We start from the raw sequence: 17,333 nt of genomic DNA, 5'->3' as shown, positions 1-17,333 counted from the left end.
TTCGTGTCTGCAAACGTGGCCACTGGAGCGTCTTATTTTTGTTCCTGATCCTTAATCTAGTAGTATTATTGATCGAAGTCTCTCAATAATATTTTTAGTTTTCGTCACGTGATAAATACAAATATTGTGGTGCCTAAGAATTAAAATAAAGAAAACCTTATTCATTAAAAATATTTAGTAAAAATTAGATTCCATTCAGTAAACAGAGGTATATAACAGTTACCTAAATATTTGGTATACAAATACGAAATCTATCGAAGAATATTCCGTTTAAATTTCTAAAATTATAATTCGACGACAGGTTACGTGAAGTAAATACTATGGATGGATATTCCATTTATCATTTACGTAAATTACTTGAACGGCATTGCATTAGACGAATTAACAGTCGTCCTACACACGGCTTGGGAGCTCGAAGATTACATCTACACAACGTTTATGGCCCCCATTCAAAGGCAGTTTTCGTCATTTTCTTAGAAAAAGAAGAAAAGAAAGTTTACGTAAGCAACGCAATAGTTGCGATGCGATTCGTGATTTTAATATCAATTGTGTAATAATCAACTTTTGACTAATGTATTTCACTCTTAGTTATTAAGATGGAGGTAGTTTGTTAAAGTTTAAAGTACATTAAGCTAACTTTCGTTCGAGTCTAAGGCCTATGGATGAATTAATGGATGATTTATGATGAGAATAGATATAAATCAGGAATGGACACTTCCCTGCTGTTTGATGTTGATCACGTTGATCACGTCGAGGTCACCAATGTTCCTTGCTGGATGTCTTATTGTACTCTTCAATGAAACGATTTGGCTCGTATTTACAAGTATATTAAAAGATAAAAAACTGAAGAACAAATAATAATGAAGTTGAATATTGTAGTAGATAATGTATGTTATCGTTAAAGATGTATATGCGTTCGCGATCGCTCGATGAAGTGAGGCTCGGTGGTGGGCGAGAATAAAAACTTGTTTGGAGGGGGATTTAGAGATCCTTAACAAGTTGTTTATGGTTTCCTTCGATAATGTAGAAGAACCGATTTTTTTTTGATGTTTTTTTTATTGCCTTTTGTAGGCAGACGAGCACGCAACCCACCTAATAGTAAGTGGTTACCGTCGCTCGTGACGTCAGCAATGCCAGGGGTATAGTCAAGTCGCTGCCTACCGTTGTCTCCTAAAAGACGAATCTCCTATCTGAAGAACAGTTTTTGCATTCGGACAATTGGTATAATTTCGAACAATTCAGATTCCAGATAAATTTTTTTATTGCCCTTGTAGGCAGACGAGCATACGGCCCACCTGATGGTGAGTGGTTACCGTCGCCCATGGGCTTCAGCAATGCCAGGGGCAGAGCCAAACCGCTGCCTACCGCTTAAAAAATCTGGAAAGTCAAAAAACTACCGCCAATCGTCATTGTCATTTCTCTGTGATCACGTACGTGCGTAGTCTACACTGTTCTTATGCAATGGCCATTTCAATATTATTGTATAAGTAGGATCTGTGTCGCTAGACAAATTTGCATCGGGCGTTGGCCAACTAATGTGTGCTTAGCCTATTTACGTTCACGTCATTATAATGACTAGTGGTCCCCCCGTAGTCGAAATTCGACTATAATTAATTGAAGTTATAAGTTTGAACATTATTACCCTTCTATTGTCAAAGACTATTATTACACTTTTATATCACAGATTTCGCCAAGACTACACTTTAGACAAATATTAATAAAGACAAACAGTATTTAATATATTCTCAATTTGACCACAGATTTTAAGCAATAAGAAAAGTTTGGCATTAAACTTATTGATTTTATATAATTTTTATGCATTATTTAAAAAAAATAACATACTGCATTCCTTCTATATATTCTCTATAAGTGTGTGGAATTTCATATTCCTCCGACCGCGCAATTTTCGTAAAAAAGGGTACAAAGTTTTTGCTTCATGTATTACCTAATATATAGATGAGACCGGTTTCGAGTACCTAGTAACCTCGAGTAACCTAGTCTAAATATCAATTTATCGACATTCACGTGGTCCTCTAAAGGCTTAACACTAGATGGGTCGTGTACTCGTTCGTCTGACTACGTCCATTATTAAAATGATAATAATAAAGAAAATAGGGAAGAGTGAACTCGAGGTCAGAGTTACAAACTCGCATCTCTTATCACTGAGGCTCCTCTTGTGTGCCATAGATAATAATCAGATCCCGTTAAAAAAGATAAAGCTGTTTAGTAGAAGTTAATAAATGCCGTATATTTTTATAAGCGTCGCTGAATACATAGAGTAAGGGTTGACCTAAAGATTTTCAAAAACGGCCCTTGTAAATGAGAATTTTTAGAACATGATTTTATTTATAAAAAGCTAACTTAGTAAGAACCCGCTAAAAATGTTTTTTTAGTAAATTCTTTTTAAATTTCGTGTTAGGACTCATTCTCAGCTAATGCTTTGGCTTTGTTTTCGGAAACATTTATGATTTCAGTTATTTTGGTATCTTTGAAATGTACTCAATCCTTAAATCCATCATCTATCTATCTTTTAACAACCAGAAACTTCGATGCAAGTATTTACTCATTTGGATGCACACTGTATAGAAGACAAAAATTTGGCACTCGAATATTAATCTGTAAAATGTACGGGGTTTATTTTGTTTATATTAAATGTAAAAACAACAAATGCGCGAATTATGTACATACAAATTTGAAAGGACTGACAAAGCCAAAATGATTATTATAACCGCTAAAGCAAATATTAATTTGATAAATAAAACTAGACTCCTTTCCCACGATCGATCGCGTGTTCTGTAAGATAATGCGCATCCAAATATTGACATTTCGCGTTACGATATCAAAATTTCCAGTGCTTCTTTCGACATAAAACGCTTATTATGTAGTTAGTTAGCTTTGCATTTACATGTTTTGGGTAAAGCATTGGCTAGACTTATTCTAGCAACCTTTCCAGGTAATAAAAAAAAAGTGCGTGCGTACAAAGTACACATGTCAGAAATGAAACTTTTTTGGCGAACTAATTTATAAGTCTTGCTTATATTTATACAAATCTAAAACTTTAGATTTCCGAGACTTAGAGGAAGGGAAAAGAAAGATATGTTTCCGCCAAAAGTCTGTCAAATGTGAATCTCAAACCTCAGTGTTGACAGTCACATTATGTTTAGATTTCTAAATTGTAAATGACTAATATTTTGCCAATTGAATTGACTAATTTAATTTCATGCTATTTGATTAATATTCCAAATTCTTTTCATTTCATTTCAATTCCTATTATCATTTTTCACAAAAAAAATATAAAATATTAGGCTGTATGGTATGATACATTTGCCTTTCCAGTTGGAAAAATGCAACAACTACTACTGACATTTGACAAGTACTTAATTTCAATAGTAGTTTGATGTCACTTCCGTTGCATACCTGCGTGATGTTCTGTAAAAATTTTACCCTCATACCTACCCTAAAGAAGTTTCACTTCAAAAACATTTTACTAGAAACTATCTTGATTTGATATTAAATCGTTTAGTATTAGGATTTAATTTTAGTTGTAGGTTATATCACTTCAGAATTACTGGCAAAGAAGGTATTAGAGATTACTGAAGAAGGTATTATCTACTTCTGATGTCTTTTCATAACATTGGCAAACAAAACAGTCGACCATAAGACAGAAGATCTTGTAATTAAATTACATTTACTAATCAGAAAATTCGTTCTCATCTTGACCTCATTTCGTATCCTATCTTAAAAACTTAACTATAACACCAATTTACATTCCAGTGAATGTAAACTTAAAAGAAGTACTCAAAAGTAGTATTAAAGGTAAAACCTGCCTCTATTTATTGCAAAAGATTTATATCTAATAAGTTATAATTAATAAATTTGCAATGTCTAATATTAACAGAGAGATCGCTTCAGATTGCTATCGTTAAAACAAGTTTTCTGTATGTTGCATCTCACATTTGTGAGATTTGTTTCAATAGCGGATACAATATTAATGCATTCATGTTTTTAACAAGAAACGCAGCGTGGGCCGTGTTAGTCACAACGATTTTAACGCTCATAAAAATCGAATTTTAAATTATGTATGCAAACTTGTCTTTAACAGCTTTTACTTTTGTTGAGACAAAAATGTTAGCAATTTATGATTAATTACTTTAAAGTTGATTTACGATCAAAAACTATGTCGATTTATTTCGTAATTTCATTTGAGTCTGGGTCATTTATTGCCTCGTCTAAACAACATTTTAAACGGTACTGTTATAGTTCAGGATTTCACTGCGCCAACAAGTCCTTCACAAATTGGGCATACTTAATAAAGTATTTTTTTATCGCGAGTTCACTATACATAGTCAATATAGTGGATACAACACATACATATAACTGAATAAAGTGATAGTGATCGATGTCTTGGAATTTTTTTGTCTACAGATTTACTAGTTACATTTCAAAAAGTCATCGGCTTCTAAATCAATAAATAAACCTTACTACAGATAATATCTCGTTAGCAGTCGTTTTATCGCGCCGATCTGCATCGTATCATAACTAAAGTTAACAAGGTGTCTTACGCAGCTCTGTGACATTTCGAAGACTTGATCAATTTAATTTTTATCTCTGAAAATGCCAAACACAACGTTCGTTCTATATACCAACGTCAAAGAATAGACGAAGAATGTTTCACGTTCAAGGCTCATTCGAACAGTCGTTACGATGCGGCGACGAAGTATCGCCAAATGGGAACAAGACCTTGGCCGCGCTGGCCAAAATCCACAAACACTGTATAGGTAAAGCCCATGCCAATGGGTGTGTAGATCATAAACACAATCCACTCGCAAAGTCTGACTCGAACACTAGTTTGCAATCTAAAAAGTCCTTTCGTGGAGATTGCATCATTGAAATCAAAGAAGCAGATCGAAATCAACAAGATTTAAGTAAACCCAACGATGGAGGATTCACAAAGAGCTTTAGCAACAGTACAAGCTCGTATGAAGGACACAGTGATACTGATTCGGAGAATTTTAAATCAAAAGTAGATCCCAATAAGGCAATGGATCCATGCGAACGTCTTTTTGCACAAAATACTAAAGCATCCCTGATGAAAACGGCTCGGATGCGGTATTTTGATGATCCTGTTGTACAGGACGAAGTAGATGGTGACAAAACTAAACAAACCTTTGTGAGAACAGCATCAAGATCCAGCTATAGAGAACGAAAATCAGGCGTCGTTACTATAGAACAGGTCAAGTCAGATTGTGCCAATCATGACGAAGAACTCGGCAATTCAATGTTGTTCGATGATAAGAAGAAGACTCCTACACAAAATAAATCAATGTTACAACGCAAGGGCTCTACTGGAAGTAGTGCATCAAATGGAAAAGCCAATGGAGTAAAACCACCTTGGAAAGGAGCAAGTAAAAACGGTATACCGCCCGAGTCTTTTATCCGTACACCATCGTTTCGAGGAAGTATCCGAAAGAAAACCACAAAAAACGATGGAGTACCATGGCGTAAACTGTACGAACTTTCGCTTTGGAGGAGGTGCGGTGTGAGTTTCGCTACGGTTGGCGCCGATACTGAACGCGCGTTATTGCGGCCATGGAGCGAACTGTCTTCACAGCACCATCCGCCGCCCGTACTCGAGGTAAGTTCCACGTCAATCAAATCCTCGCCTCGGGCCACGATTGCTCTTTGATATCTCAATCGTATTTGGTAGCCAATGATTGCTGCACCGCCTCGCTATCGATGGTCCGTGCACGACTTATATGCTACCATTGTTAGGCAGTCACGCGATCATAGTTTCAAAGATGTTTACCATCACATGACCGTTTTGACTTAAAACGGCATTCTGGTCACTTATGTTTGTAATCTTTGAGTCATATCTTATCTAGACCACTCATTTGAGCTCCACCTTAGTTTGCTGGGAAGCTAAAATACCATAGAAAGTTGATCCACATTGAGTGCTCTAGAAAGATTACCTAAAGCACATTTTCGTTAAAGGAGATAACAGTCCGTAAACCAATGTTCATATTGAGAATACCAAGAACATAGTTATGATTGAAAATATAGCTAAATTAGGAAGTTATATTTTCAATTATTTTCATAATAATGCTTAGAGGTCAGGCAAGGTATTATATAATATTTCATAGGTTACTAATTAAAAATGTCTTTATATTGTGTCAAAGATTTATTATAGTCCAGGGTCAGCAGTTACGAAATTATCTATATCTACTTTATAAAGTAACAGAAGTGTGTTTGAATTTTTAAGATGTCTTGCCTAGGTTACCTGCTGAAGTCAGATAACCTTTTTGCTGTCGGTTTGTGTGTTTTTATTCATTCATTAATTATATTCATTATTAGTGTAAGATTTATACAAAAATGAATAACAATTTATAGTTTTGACTATGACCGTATAGCATTTTGGCTATTTTCTCCGAAATAAGAAAGCATATTTTACTTTGCCTTGATCAATCAATCTCCATGAAAAATTACATTACAAAATTTAATTAAATAAAATAATTCAATAGAGAAAATGAAACGAATAGAACCCCCAAAATTTCGACATTACAAAGTTAAATAAGTTGACATCAAATATCTATCTATACTCCGAAATCGTTTTGGCATGCTCTTTTTTTTATGACAGTATTTTTTTAAATCTACATATCAACCAAAACGCCTATAAGGCATTCATATGGTAGATTTTGTAGGTTTTAACAAATGTTTCAAGTCGCTTCATATAATCATGAAATATATCCTTATCAGGAGCATGGCTAGTATGCCGTTGAGTAGCCAGATAGCACGATCCGTCGGAACTGGCTAACTGCTAGAAACGCTCGTGCGTGTTACTAAGCAGCTTCCGCAGCCGACGCACCTGTTGTTCTATTCAATAAAGACCCTGAGGTTAAATACCGCCCAAATTACGACAAGACACGCGATTCTCAACTTTAAGTTAAGGTGCTGGACATCACAATGTCAATTCCACCTTCCATATTGAGGTATCAGGTCCAAGTCTCAATTTCGGTGCATCACCGATACCCCACCCTTCAAATCGATAAGCATGTATACCTTCTTTACGACAGATCCTACCATTATTAATACCTAATGATGCGATTAAAATAATGATTAACGGTCAAATTATCTACCTTTTTTGATTCTATAAGACACTGGACACGGTTTTTCTAAGGGCTACATTATGGTTTACAGTTTTTAGTTTTTCGTGATTAGACAGGTCCGATAAAATATTTATTTATTTATACTTATTGTACACAAAAAGAAAATAAAATAAAAACAGATTTAAAGAATGTCTAAATCCTATGTACAAAGGCGAGCTTAACTCATTCATGAGTTTTCTTCCAGCAAACCATTAGCAGAGAGAAATACGATGTATAAGAGGGGAAAAGTGTACAATATAAAAGGTATTAAAGCATGACAATTAAATTAAGCTTAGAAAAAAAATCTAATATAAAATGAAAAATACATATAAATAAACATACACAAACAATAACTTCAATACAATTAAAGTGACAGGAAATGTTTCTTAATTAGACTCTTAAGAAATTCTAGAGAGGAACTAGCACGAATAGGTTGAGGGAGAGAATTCCATAATCGCACTGCTTGTATTGTGAAAGAGCCACTATAGAGACTAAACATAAAGCGACTAAAATACAACAAAACATTCACAATGAATCCCTTTAATAATACATTCGAATGTGATTAACTAGAAACATTAGAACACACAAATATCACCTTTACAACAACAATGATAAAAATGACAAACAAGGACGACAAATGCAAATCGTCTAATGTTGATTTGTTACAAGCCTCGCTTACATAATAAACCCGACTTCGAGACGTGCATATGAATTGTAGATCACGTATTATGTATGTACAAACTGTGCCAACGCTTCGGGAAAACTTATAAAAGAGCGTGGGCTAAAATTAATTGTTTCTACAGTTACGTTTTTGGAGTTTTTTTTAAACTAATTGTTGAGATTAATTATGGTAAAATTTTTAAACTTTATTTACGACCTTACGATTAAATAATCCACCCTACGAGGACCTTAGAAAATCCAATTTATTTTTAGCATAAGTATGTCGAGCTAATCAGTCAAATATAATTTTTTTCTGTATTAGAATATTTAGTTAAAGCTAGTTTTCGTATAATGGTCATCCATATAACCAACGTCATCTCAAGATTTAGATTCATTTTATGTATTTTTTACTTATTTTTGGATCGAAATTCCTTATGGGTCGATGCGGAGGGGTAGGTACCCTAACCGGGAAAAAACGTCCGTAACGTAAGATTTTTATTATTTATGTACAGTCTTAGTATGATGGCTATACAGTGTCTAATGTATAGCCTACGTGATGATGGTTATTATTATTATTCATAGATAGCTGTTTCTTTGTATATTATTATATATTTTTTATAAATCATTGTGAATAAAATAAAGTTGATAACTTTGTGAAGTAGTTTTTTTTTTATCAATAAAAAAAACATAATAAAAAATGTATACCCGAATAATTATTTTCTTTATACCTCGAATAGAACTTAAAATTAATATGTTTATAATAAGGAACTTCCTTCCTATCCGGTGTCCCAAGACACCACACATCTATTTTATTTCTGAAACAGAAAGTGACAGACGAGAAAAAGGCACTGAACTGTTTGGTCTTGACTTATTTATAAATACATTAGTATCAAACAGAACATGTGAACCAAATATTTTCGATGCATCCAATTATTCAATTATTTACGATCAACATAAATCCATTTATCATATGTGCATTTTTAATGTGTGTATATTAATTGCTACAAATACTTGGCTGCGAACAGACAATGCATGTTTCGTAACGTCTTTAAATTCAATTGCTAATCTCCCGTATAATTTGTCACCTACACTTTATAAGTTTAGGCACCCACAGAACTGTTCAGTTTAGCTCGTGTCTAAAAAAGGACAATGCCCATTTTCTATGGGCGTTTGGGCCCCTAAAAAAAGTTGTCGCGTCATGATGGTTTTAATTTATTTTGATAGACAAAGAAATATCGTTTCATATTCAGAAAACTATTTTTATATTCTCACCCAGGTTTAAGAGAAATCTGTTTTTTTCTGCAGCTAAAATTAAGTTGTTAATTGTTTTTTTCGAAATCAATAATCGCTTTCATCAATATTTACAGTATTAAATAAGTTAATGGTGGTTAATGTTGCTAGGAATAAGCCCTTACGTACATTTTATTATTATTATATCCTCATAATAATAATAAAATGAAATGAAAATCCGGAAACCGACAACGATATTGTTGTTGTTGTTTTTAAATTCGCCAATAAGCAGGCAAAGAGCGTAGCCTATACAGCCTAGTCTGTCATAGTTATATTTTTCTATGTCAATAAAAAGCCGGTGTATCTCTTTTTATTGCTTTTTGGGAGTTTTGACATCAACTCGATGAATAGCGCATTGAGTGAACACAAATTTCCGCAGACCTTTTATCTTGAAAAAAAAAAACAGTCACTGCTATGTTAGCCACAGTTTTATTCCAATGCCTCAATAATCGTGAACAACGATTATTGACGTTTAATACACAAAACAACGCCCAATTTATATATTATACATCACAATAAACTATTAAAAAAACATTAAAATAAAACTTCAAGTGACGCTTCACTCGGGTTGCTGCTAAAACTCTCTGATCATATATAATAAGAATAGAGTAATGGTAGGCCATTGAGATTTTTACTAATGGAATCATTAATATCTAAAAATATTAAATAAAATAACTCATGGTTTTAAGTAATAATTATTATTACAATATATAAATATTGAATTGAACAAAAATAAACTAAAGTCTGAATTATAACCATTAGTTATTTTTTTTAATTTGTTGTTCAAGACACAGACAACTCTTGCGTTTGGCAGCATATAGGTTTACTATAAGGCTGTATGGGCTAAGCCCTTTGTCTATTGGCGAATTTAAAAACTATGCCACTAAGTTTTGGGATGTTATCAAATAAGTAATTTATTTTTTTGTAAAACAATGCCAGGGCGAAAGAAATGTTGATACATAAACTAAACAACGTAAAAAAATAAGGCATAGTTTTTCAAGTACAAATAGTTTTGACATAAAGTTGGCCCATTTTTGGGCATTGTCCTTTACACATACCGACAAAAACCTGGAAATAAATGACCACGTTGCCAGGGTGATTAATGGAAACCAAGTATTTTTGACTATTATTAGCGCAGTAATATGACGTACTGGAGGAGGCCTTCACTCGAAGAAGCGTTCTTGAAAAAAAATTAATAAAAATTGTTAAAAGATTTTATTGTATGCAACTACTGCTATTATTGATTGCAGTTTTTTTTTACTTATCATTATTTTTATTTAATCTCATGCATGGTTGACCATAGTGATTGCGCTTGTGGCTATGTGGTGTAGGAGTGCAATACGTGTGAAAAATCGCAGGTTCAAGACTCGGCAAACTCGACTGTATTTATTTTTCCTCTAAAAAAAATTCGTACGTACGTAAATCTACGTGAACACGTTATTATTTCTAGAATTGAAATTTAAACAAGTACTCTTGCATTTTGTACACAAACTATTACAAACTTACAACCTATTTGCGGTTTTGCTTCTGTCGCCGGTTAGCATTAGGTTTTGTAATATTTAAAGACATTTAGCTGTTCTATTGTAAGTTTACACGTTAAACCTGCTATTAATAAGTGCGGCGTGAATATGGAATTGTTATGTTTTGAATTTACATTGTTATTTGACTTCAAACTCGATTCAATCACACAATATAGGTTATTATTATTATTATTTACTAGCTGACTCGGCAGACTTCGTAGTGCCTCAATCGATAAATAAAAGACACATCAAGGGGACATATCAAAGGAAAAACAAAATTGTTTGTTATAATATAATTCCGAGCTTTTTTATATTTTTTCACCTTTTAAACCTTCCCTGGACTTCCACGAATAATTCAAGACCAAAATTAGCCAAATCGGTCCAGCCGTTCGCGAGTTTTAGCGAGACTAAAGAACAGCAATTCATTTATATATATATATATATATATATATATATATATAGATTTATTACTAACATTTGCGAACAAGCTTACGACCCACGTGGTGCTTGTGGTCACCTGAGGACATAGACATTAACCTAGTCAATTCTGCCTTTCATCATGCGACACGAGTTCAAAGTCTTAGTTTTTACAGTACAACGGCTGCCCTTTTAAACCGAAATGCATTACTGCTTCACTGCAGAAATAGGTAAGGTGGTGACCTGTCGTCCTACCACCAGTTAAAAAACGTTATAACTGTTTGTAGATTAAACCATAATATAACCCTTATAAATACCGTGCCCAGTGTCTTATAGAATGAAAAAAGGTACATAATTTGACCGTATATCATTATTTTAATCGCATCACTAGGTATTAATATCTTTTTTTTTATTTATTTTTTTGTTGCTTAGAGTGTGGACAACCTCACAGCCCACCTGGTGTTAAGTGGTTACTGTAGCCCATAGACAGCTACGACGTAAATGCGCCACCAACCTTGAGATATAAGTTCTAAGGTCTCAAGTATAGTTACAACGGCTGCCCCACCCTTCAAACCGAAACGCATTACTGCTTCACGGCAGAAATAGGCAGGGTGGTGGTACATACCTGCGCGGATTCACAAGAGGTCCTACCACCAGTAATTACGTAATGGTAGAACCTGTCGCAAAGAAGGTATACATACTTATCGATTTGAAGGGTGGGGTAGGGGCGATTCACTGAAATTGAGACTTGAATCTCATGCCTCAATATGGAAGGTGGCATTGACATTGTCATGTCCACACTATCTACGTACAATACAGCTACTTAATAATTATTACTCTACTAATACTCTAACGCTCTACTCTTAATACTCTAACGCTATTAAGTGAAGCCTTTCATCAATTCGTTTAGAATTCTGGAAAAATCTAATTAGAAAATCATATTTCATTTGTCCAATTCAGTGACTCAAGTAATGGGCCCTCAGACACAGCCCACTGAGTTTCTCGCCGGATCTTCTCAGTGGGTCGCGTTTCCGATCCGGTGGTAGATTCTGCGAAGTACGGCTCTTGCTAGGGTTCGTGTTAGCAACGTCGTCAGGTTTGAGCTCCGTGAGCTCACCTACTAGTTAGGTTCCGCTGAAATAGCCTCTCAAGGCTATCCAGCTTAGGTAAGAAAAAAAAAGTAATGGGTCAATTTCTAATCTTGCATTTGAAGTTAATTACGCTGTTTTACGTTACGTTTCGGGATATGATATAGATTTGAAATTAATTACATAGGTATGAGAAAAAAAATGTATATAATATAACTATATAATGAATGTTTTTTTTTTCTTTTTTTATTGCTTAGATGCGTGGACGAGCTCACAGTCCACCTGGTGTTAAGTGGTTACTGGAGCCCATAGACACCTACAACGTAAATGCGCCACCCACCTTGAGATATAAGTTCTAAGGTCTCAGTATAGTTACATCGGCTACCCCACCCTTCAAACCGAAAAGCATTACTGCTTCACGGCAGAAATAGGCGGGGTGGTGGTACCTACCCGTGCGGACTCACAAGAGGTCTTACTACCAGTGATTACGCAAATTAAAGTTTTGCGGGTTTCATTTTATTACACGATGTTATTTCTTCACCGTGGAAGTCAATCGTGAACATTTGTTAAGTACGTATTTCATTATAAAAATTGGTACCCGCCAGCGGGATTCGAACACCGGTGCATCGATACACACGAATGCACCGGACGTCTTATCCTTTAGGCCACGATGACTAAAATGTATATAAAAACATCACGCTTTATTTTATGGCGTGAAATCGAGTGTTCGTCGGCACTATTTGGCAAGAAATTATTTCTTCATTTTGTTAACTAGAATATCGTTGTATTTTAAATTAGTAGGTTTATCTGTAAAACGAGGTGATAAATTTGTTTACGAGTGTTGAACTTTTTATATTCGAATTGTAAAATTGATTCAAATACGTCAATTTAAAAAGGCATATTCTTAGTTAGTAAAATTGATTTCATGGAAATGAAACCATATGGTTCTAACAAAATTTTCTTTGATGCATTCAAAAGGGAAAAGGGGAAGAGGTCGACCGAAGAAGACATGGATGGAGTGTGTGAATGCGGATATGAGAGAAAGAGGAGTGAGTGTTGAGATGACGGCTGATAGAGGAGAATGGAGTAAAAAATTCACTGTGCCGACCTCACTTAGTGGGATAAAGTGGAGATAGACAGGAGAGATGGGTATACGAGTCCACGGCCCACCTGGTGTTACGTTGTTATCGGAGCCTATAGACATCCACAATGTAGATTCCACCATTTACCGTGAGACGTGAGTTTTAAAGTCTTAGTTTTTCAAGTACAACGGCTGCCCACCCTTCAAACCGAAACTTATTACTGCTTTATGGCAGAAATAGGCAGGGTGGTGGTATTGTTAAGGAGTTACACATTTCGTTAGAAAAATCGGTACCTGCCTGCGGTATTCGAACACCATTGCATTGCTAGATACGAATTCACCGGACTTCTTATCCTTTGGACCACGACGACTTCCCGTTCCGGTATTGGCTTAACACCAGATGCATCTTGATATTTTGCGCCCACTACTGTTATTTAGCTTCCGTGTTCTAAGATGAGGAACTGAAAGAAATAAACACAAATATGTAGACAAAGTATATATATATATATATCGACGCTTGAAAGGCAAACGTGACTAAGCGACAATGCGTGAACTTTACAGTAGACTAATTTAAAGGTGAAATACCTGAAAACAAATTTATTTTAACGTATCTAGCTGTAGTAGAATCTAGCTAGTAGCTATAGGATTGAAATGATTTTAATAGACCTAGAAATATATTTTTTTTGAGCATCGAATATGGTTATTGCCTATCATTTATGTGCAAAGCAGTTATTGTCGCTTAGTCACGTTTGCCTTTCAAGCGTCGATATACCTAGTCAGGTCATAAGTATTGTCACACAGTAAAAACTTTTCTTTTAGAATGCTGGCCACAAAAAAGTTTATTGAATTCGAATTTCGAATTGTTCATGAAAATAAAAATAGTATACATTTAGAATTTTACTCATTTTTAAATATGGAGTGGACGCTTAAAGAAGACCGTGTTGCAGTTACTGCGTTGCATCGTTGCGGTTACGCGCCAATTCAAATTTTTAACATACTGAAAAATTTGAATACAGCCAAAAGATTCGTTTATCGTACCATCAAACGATACAATGAAGACTCTAGTGTAGATGACAGGTCAAGAAGTGGTCGCCCTCGGTCTGTTAGGACTCCAGCAGTGATAAAAGCTGTGAAGGCGCGAATTCAAAGAAATCCCAAACGTAAACAGAAACTGTTGGCCCTTCAGATGGGGTTAAGCAGAACCACGGTGAAAAGGGTGTTAAATGAAGACTTAGGGCTTCGGGCATATCGAAGAAAAACAGGACATCGTTTGAATTTTCGTCTAATAGACCTGAGACTGAAGAGATGCCGCGCTTTGTTGAAGCGGTACGCGGGAAAAAAATATCGGGAAATTCTTTTTTCGGATGAAAAAATTTTTACCGTAGAAGAGAGCTACAACAAACAAAATGATAAGGTGTACGCACACAGTAGTGAAGAAGCGAGCAACCATATTCCGCGTGTCCAACGAGGTCATTTTCCATCCTCGCTCATGGTATGGTTGGGAGTTTCTTATTGGGGCTTAACAGAGGTACATTTTTGTGAGAAAGGTGTAAAAACGAATGCAGTTGTGTATCAAAATACAGTCCTGACGAACCTTGTGGTACCTGTTTCTCATACCATGTTCAATAACAGGCACTGGGTATTCCAACAAGATTCGGCGCCAGCTCATAGAGCGAAGAGCACACAAGACTGGCTGGCGGCGCGTGAAATCGACTTCATCCGGCACGAAGACTGGCCCTCCTCCAGTCCAGAATTGAATCCGTTAGATTACAAGATATGGCAACACTTGGAGGAAAAGGCGTGCTCAACGCCTCATCCCAGTTTGGAGTCACTCAAGACATCCTTGATTAAGGCAGCCGCCGATATTGACATGGACCTCGTTCGTGCTGCGATAGACTGGCCGCGCAGATTGAAGGCCTGTATTCAAAATCACGGAGGTCATTTTGAATAAACTTTAGTGTCATAAGAATCTATGTTTTGTTAAGTTCATTTTGGTATATGAATGTTTACATAATGAATAAACTTGTTTCAATTATTTTACATTAAACATGTGACAGAATTTATGACCTGACTATGTATATTTCATAAAAGCCGTCAGCTGAGTTCTGCGTTCGAAGCAATTTTCACATAAAAATTAACATTATGTAAAAACGAAGGTTACTTATTAATGTTAGTAATAACAAATCACCCACACGACAAATCGCGTTGTGTAATACTTACGTACGTTGGATGTAAATTGTGTTTGTTACACGTTCGAAATGACTTTAGGATATGCAAATGGATTGTTTGTAACTAAAAGTTTATTTATTAGATTATGTGAGCTGTGAGGGCATTCTTGAGAGTTACTGGTGGTAGGACCTCTTGTGAGTCCGCACGGGTAGGTACCACCGCCCCGCCTATTTCTGCCGTAAAGCAGTAATAAGTTTCGGTTTGAAGGGTGGGGCAGCCGTTGTAACTATACTGAGACCTTAGAACTTATATCTCAAGGTGGGTGGCGCATTTACGTTGTGGATGTCTATGGGCTCCAGTAACCACTTAATACCAGGTGGGCTGTGAGCTCGTCCACCCATCTAAGCAATAAAAAAAGGGTGGCTCAGTCGATAGACTTCTGAGGACTTCGCTCAAATATCATTGTGGATGACGGAATCGTGAATATGTCTATATCCCTATAGGCATATTCACGATTCCGTCATCAAGGAGTTCAAGAGGGAGAGTTCAATCACTAGTATTACGAGTACTATTTTTTAGAAGTTAAACTTCCACATTGAACAGATGATTTTCTTCCGGGCTATGGGTGCGGGACTAGACAAGATTAAGTACACTCATCCGAAAGTTGAAATTCAAGACGTTCAGTAAAATGAATAAGTCCGAATGAATAATATGAATAAGAATAAGTAAAATGAATAAATGATAATTCTAATGCGTCCAACAGTTTATCCTGTGTAGTATTATCTTGTCGGTATCTATAAAGGTATCGTTTATTCCTTATACGAGGAAGATAGACCAACACGCAATCATTTAAAATAATGAATACGTATTAACAGGTAAAGACAAAATACTGAAGCACAATATTATTCGCTGTTCGACAACCGATCTTCATTTCTTTTTTTTAGTACCTATTAATGAGCTTTGTTGGTACCAATAAAACAATGGAACGGCAGTTTATTATTTTAAATATTAACAAAAGGAAATATGTAATACTTAAAATGTATCTAATTTTTGAGGTGTCATTGAGTACTCTGTGACCATGAGAATTCTATCTAACATCAATTTTAGAGCCGAAAACCAAGCTAATTAACTTATAGTCAATTCGTTTGGAGACTTATTTGTTTATGCTAATTTAGTAATTTAAGATATTGTATTTTATATTAATAATTAAGTCACTATAAATATTTTATACACTTAAGAATATTACATTTACTATTCATTAATTGTAGACAGAATTATTATAGCAAAAAATACGCGCTTTAAATAATAATTAAATAATGTACCAAAAAAATCCCTGAAACATTTTTAGTTGTGTACTGCCACACTACAATCGTTTTTTTTTAATTCGTATTTTAAGTATATTCATATTTTTATTATTTTAAGTATAGTTTGCCAAAGTCCTTCAGTGTCATCAAAATAGGCGTTGGTGTTATCTCGCGTCGGCATCTCTTTAGATGTGTATTCGTGCATGTAGATAACTTGATTATCATAAATTCAGTTCCTCTGGTGTTGAGTCTCTTACTTAATATGTTTTCATAAAGATTACGTCACGTTGTAGTGCCAGAAGAGATTCGGTTTATGGGATGTCCTAAGTTATATGTCTTAAACTTTTTTTTCTTTTACAGGTAATAAGGTGTTTGATTATCGAAAACTAAAACATGAGAATCGAAGGTAATGATTGGCATGAATGCAATTATAGTAGTTTTAAGAACAACTTCTTTTATATACTCTAGAAAAGATGCTTCTAATAAATGAATTTCGTTTAATACGTACTACGCAATGTACCGACATCCGTGAATGTAACAAAAAAAAAACTTTGCAAACTACATGTAAAATATTTATATAGCCATCTAAATTATGATTTTTTTTATCCAACTAGGCTTTGACAACAGGTATACTTTCGAATTTTTATAACTGTATCACCGAT

The 17,333-nt window shown here is 34.9% G+C and overlaps 1 protein-coding gene across 2 annotated transcripts in view; it reads left to right on the top strand.

Annotated features, from left to right (window-relative positions):
• Mhcl (Myosin heavy chain-like) overlaps positions 1 to 17,333 on the top strand; it is a 303,019-nt gene that overhangs the window by 90,790 nt on the left and 194,896 nt on the right. The window contains exon 2 of one of the 2 annotated variants that reach the window (XM_089733604.1): positions 4,567 to 5,635. The exons of the other annotated variant lie outside the window; for it this stretch is intronic. Within the exon in view, the coding sequence (XP_089589730.1) occupies positions 4,667 to 5,635 (969 nt within the window). The 5' untranslated portion in view covers positions 4,567 to 4,666. The remainder of the gene's footprint in view (positions 1 to 4,566; positions 5,636 to 17,333) is intronic. 2 annotated transcript variants of the gene reach the window in all.

This window comes from Bombyx mandarina, chromosome 16 (assembly GCF_030267445.1).
Source record: "Bombyx mandarina strain Sakado chromosome 16, ASM3026744v2".
In the NCBI taxonomy this organism is placed as follows: Eukaryota; Metazoa; Arthropoda; class Insecta; order Lepidoptera; family Bombycidae; genus Bombyx; species Bombyx mandarina.
Note: the sequence above shows the minus strand (reverse complement) of the source record. Positions and strands in the feature narration are given on the sequence as shown.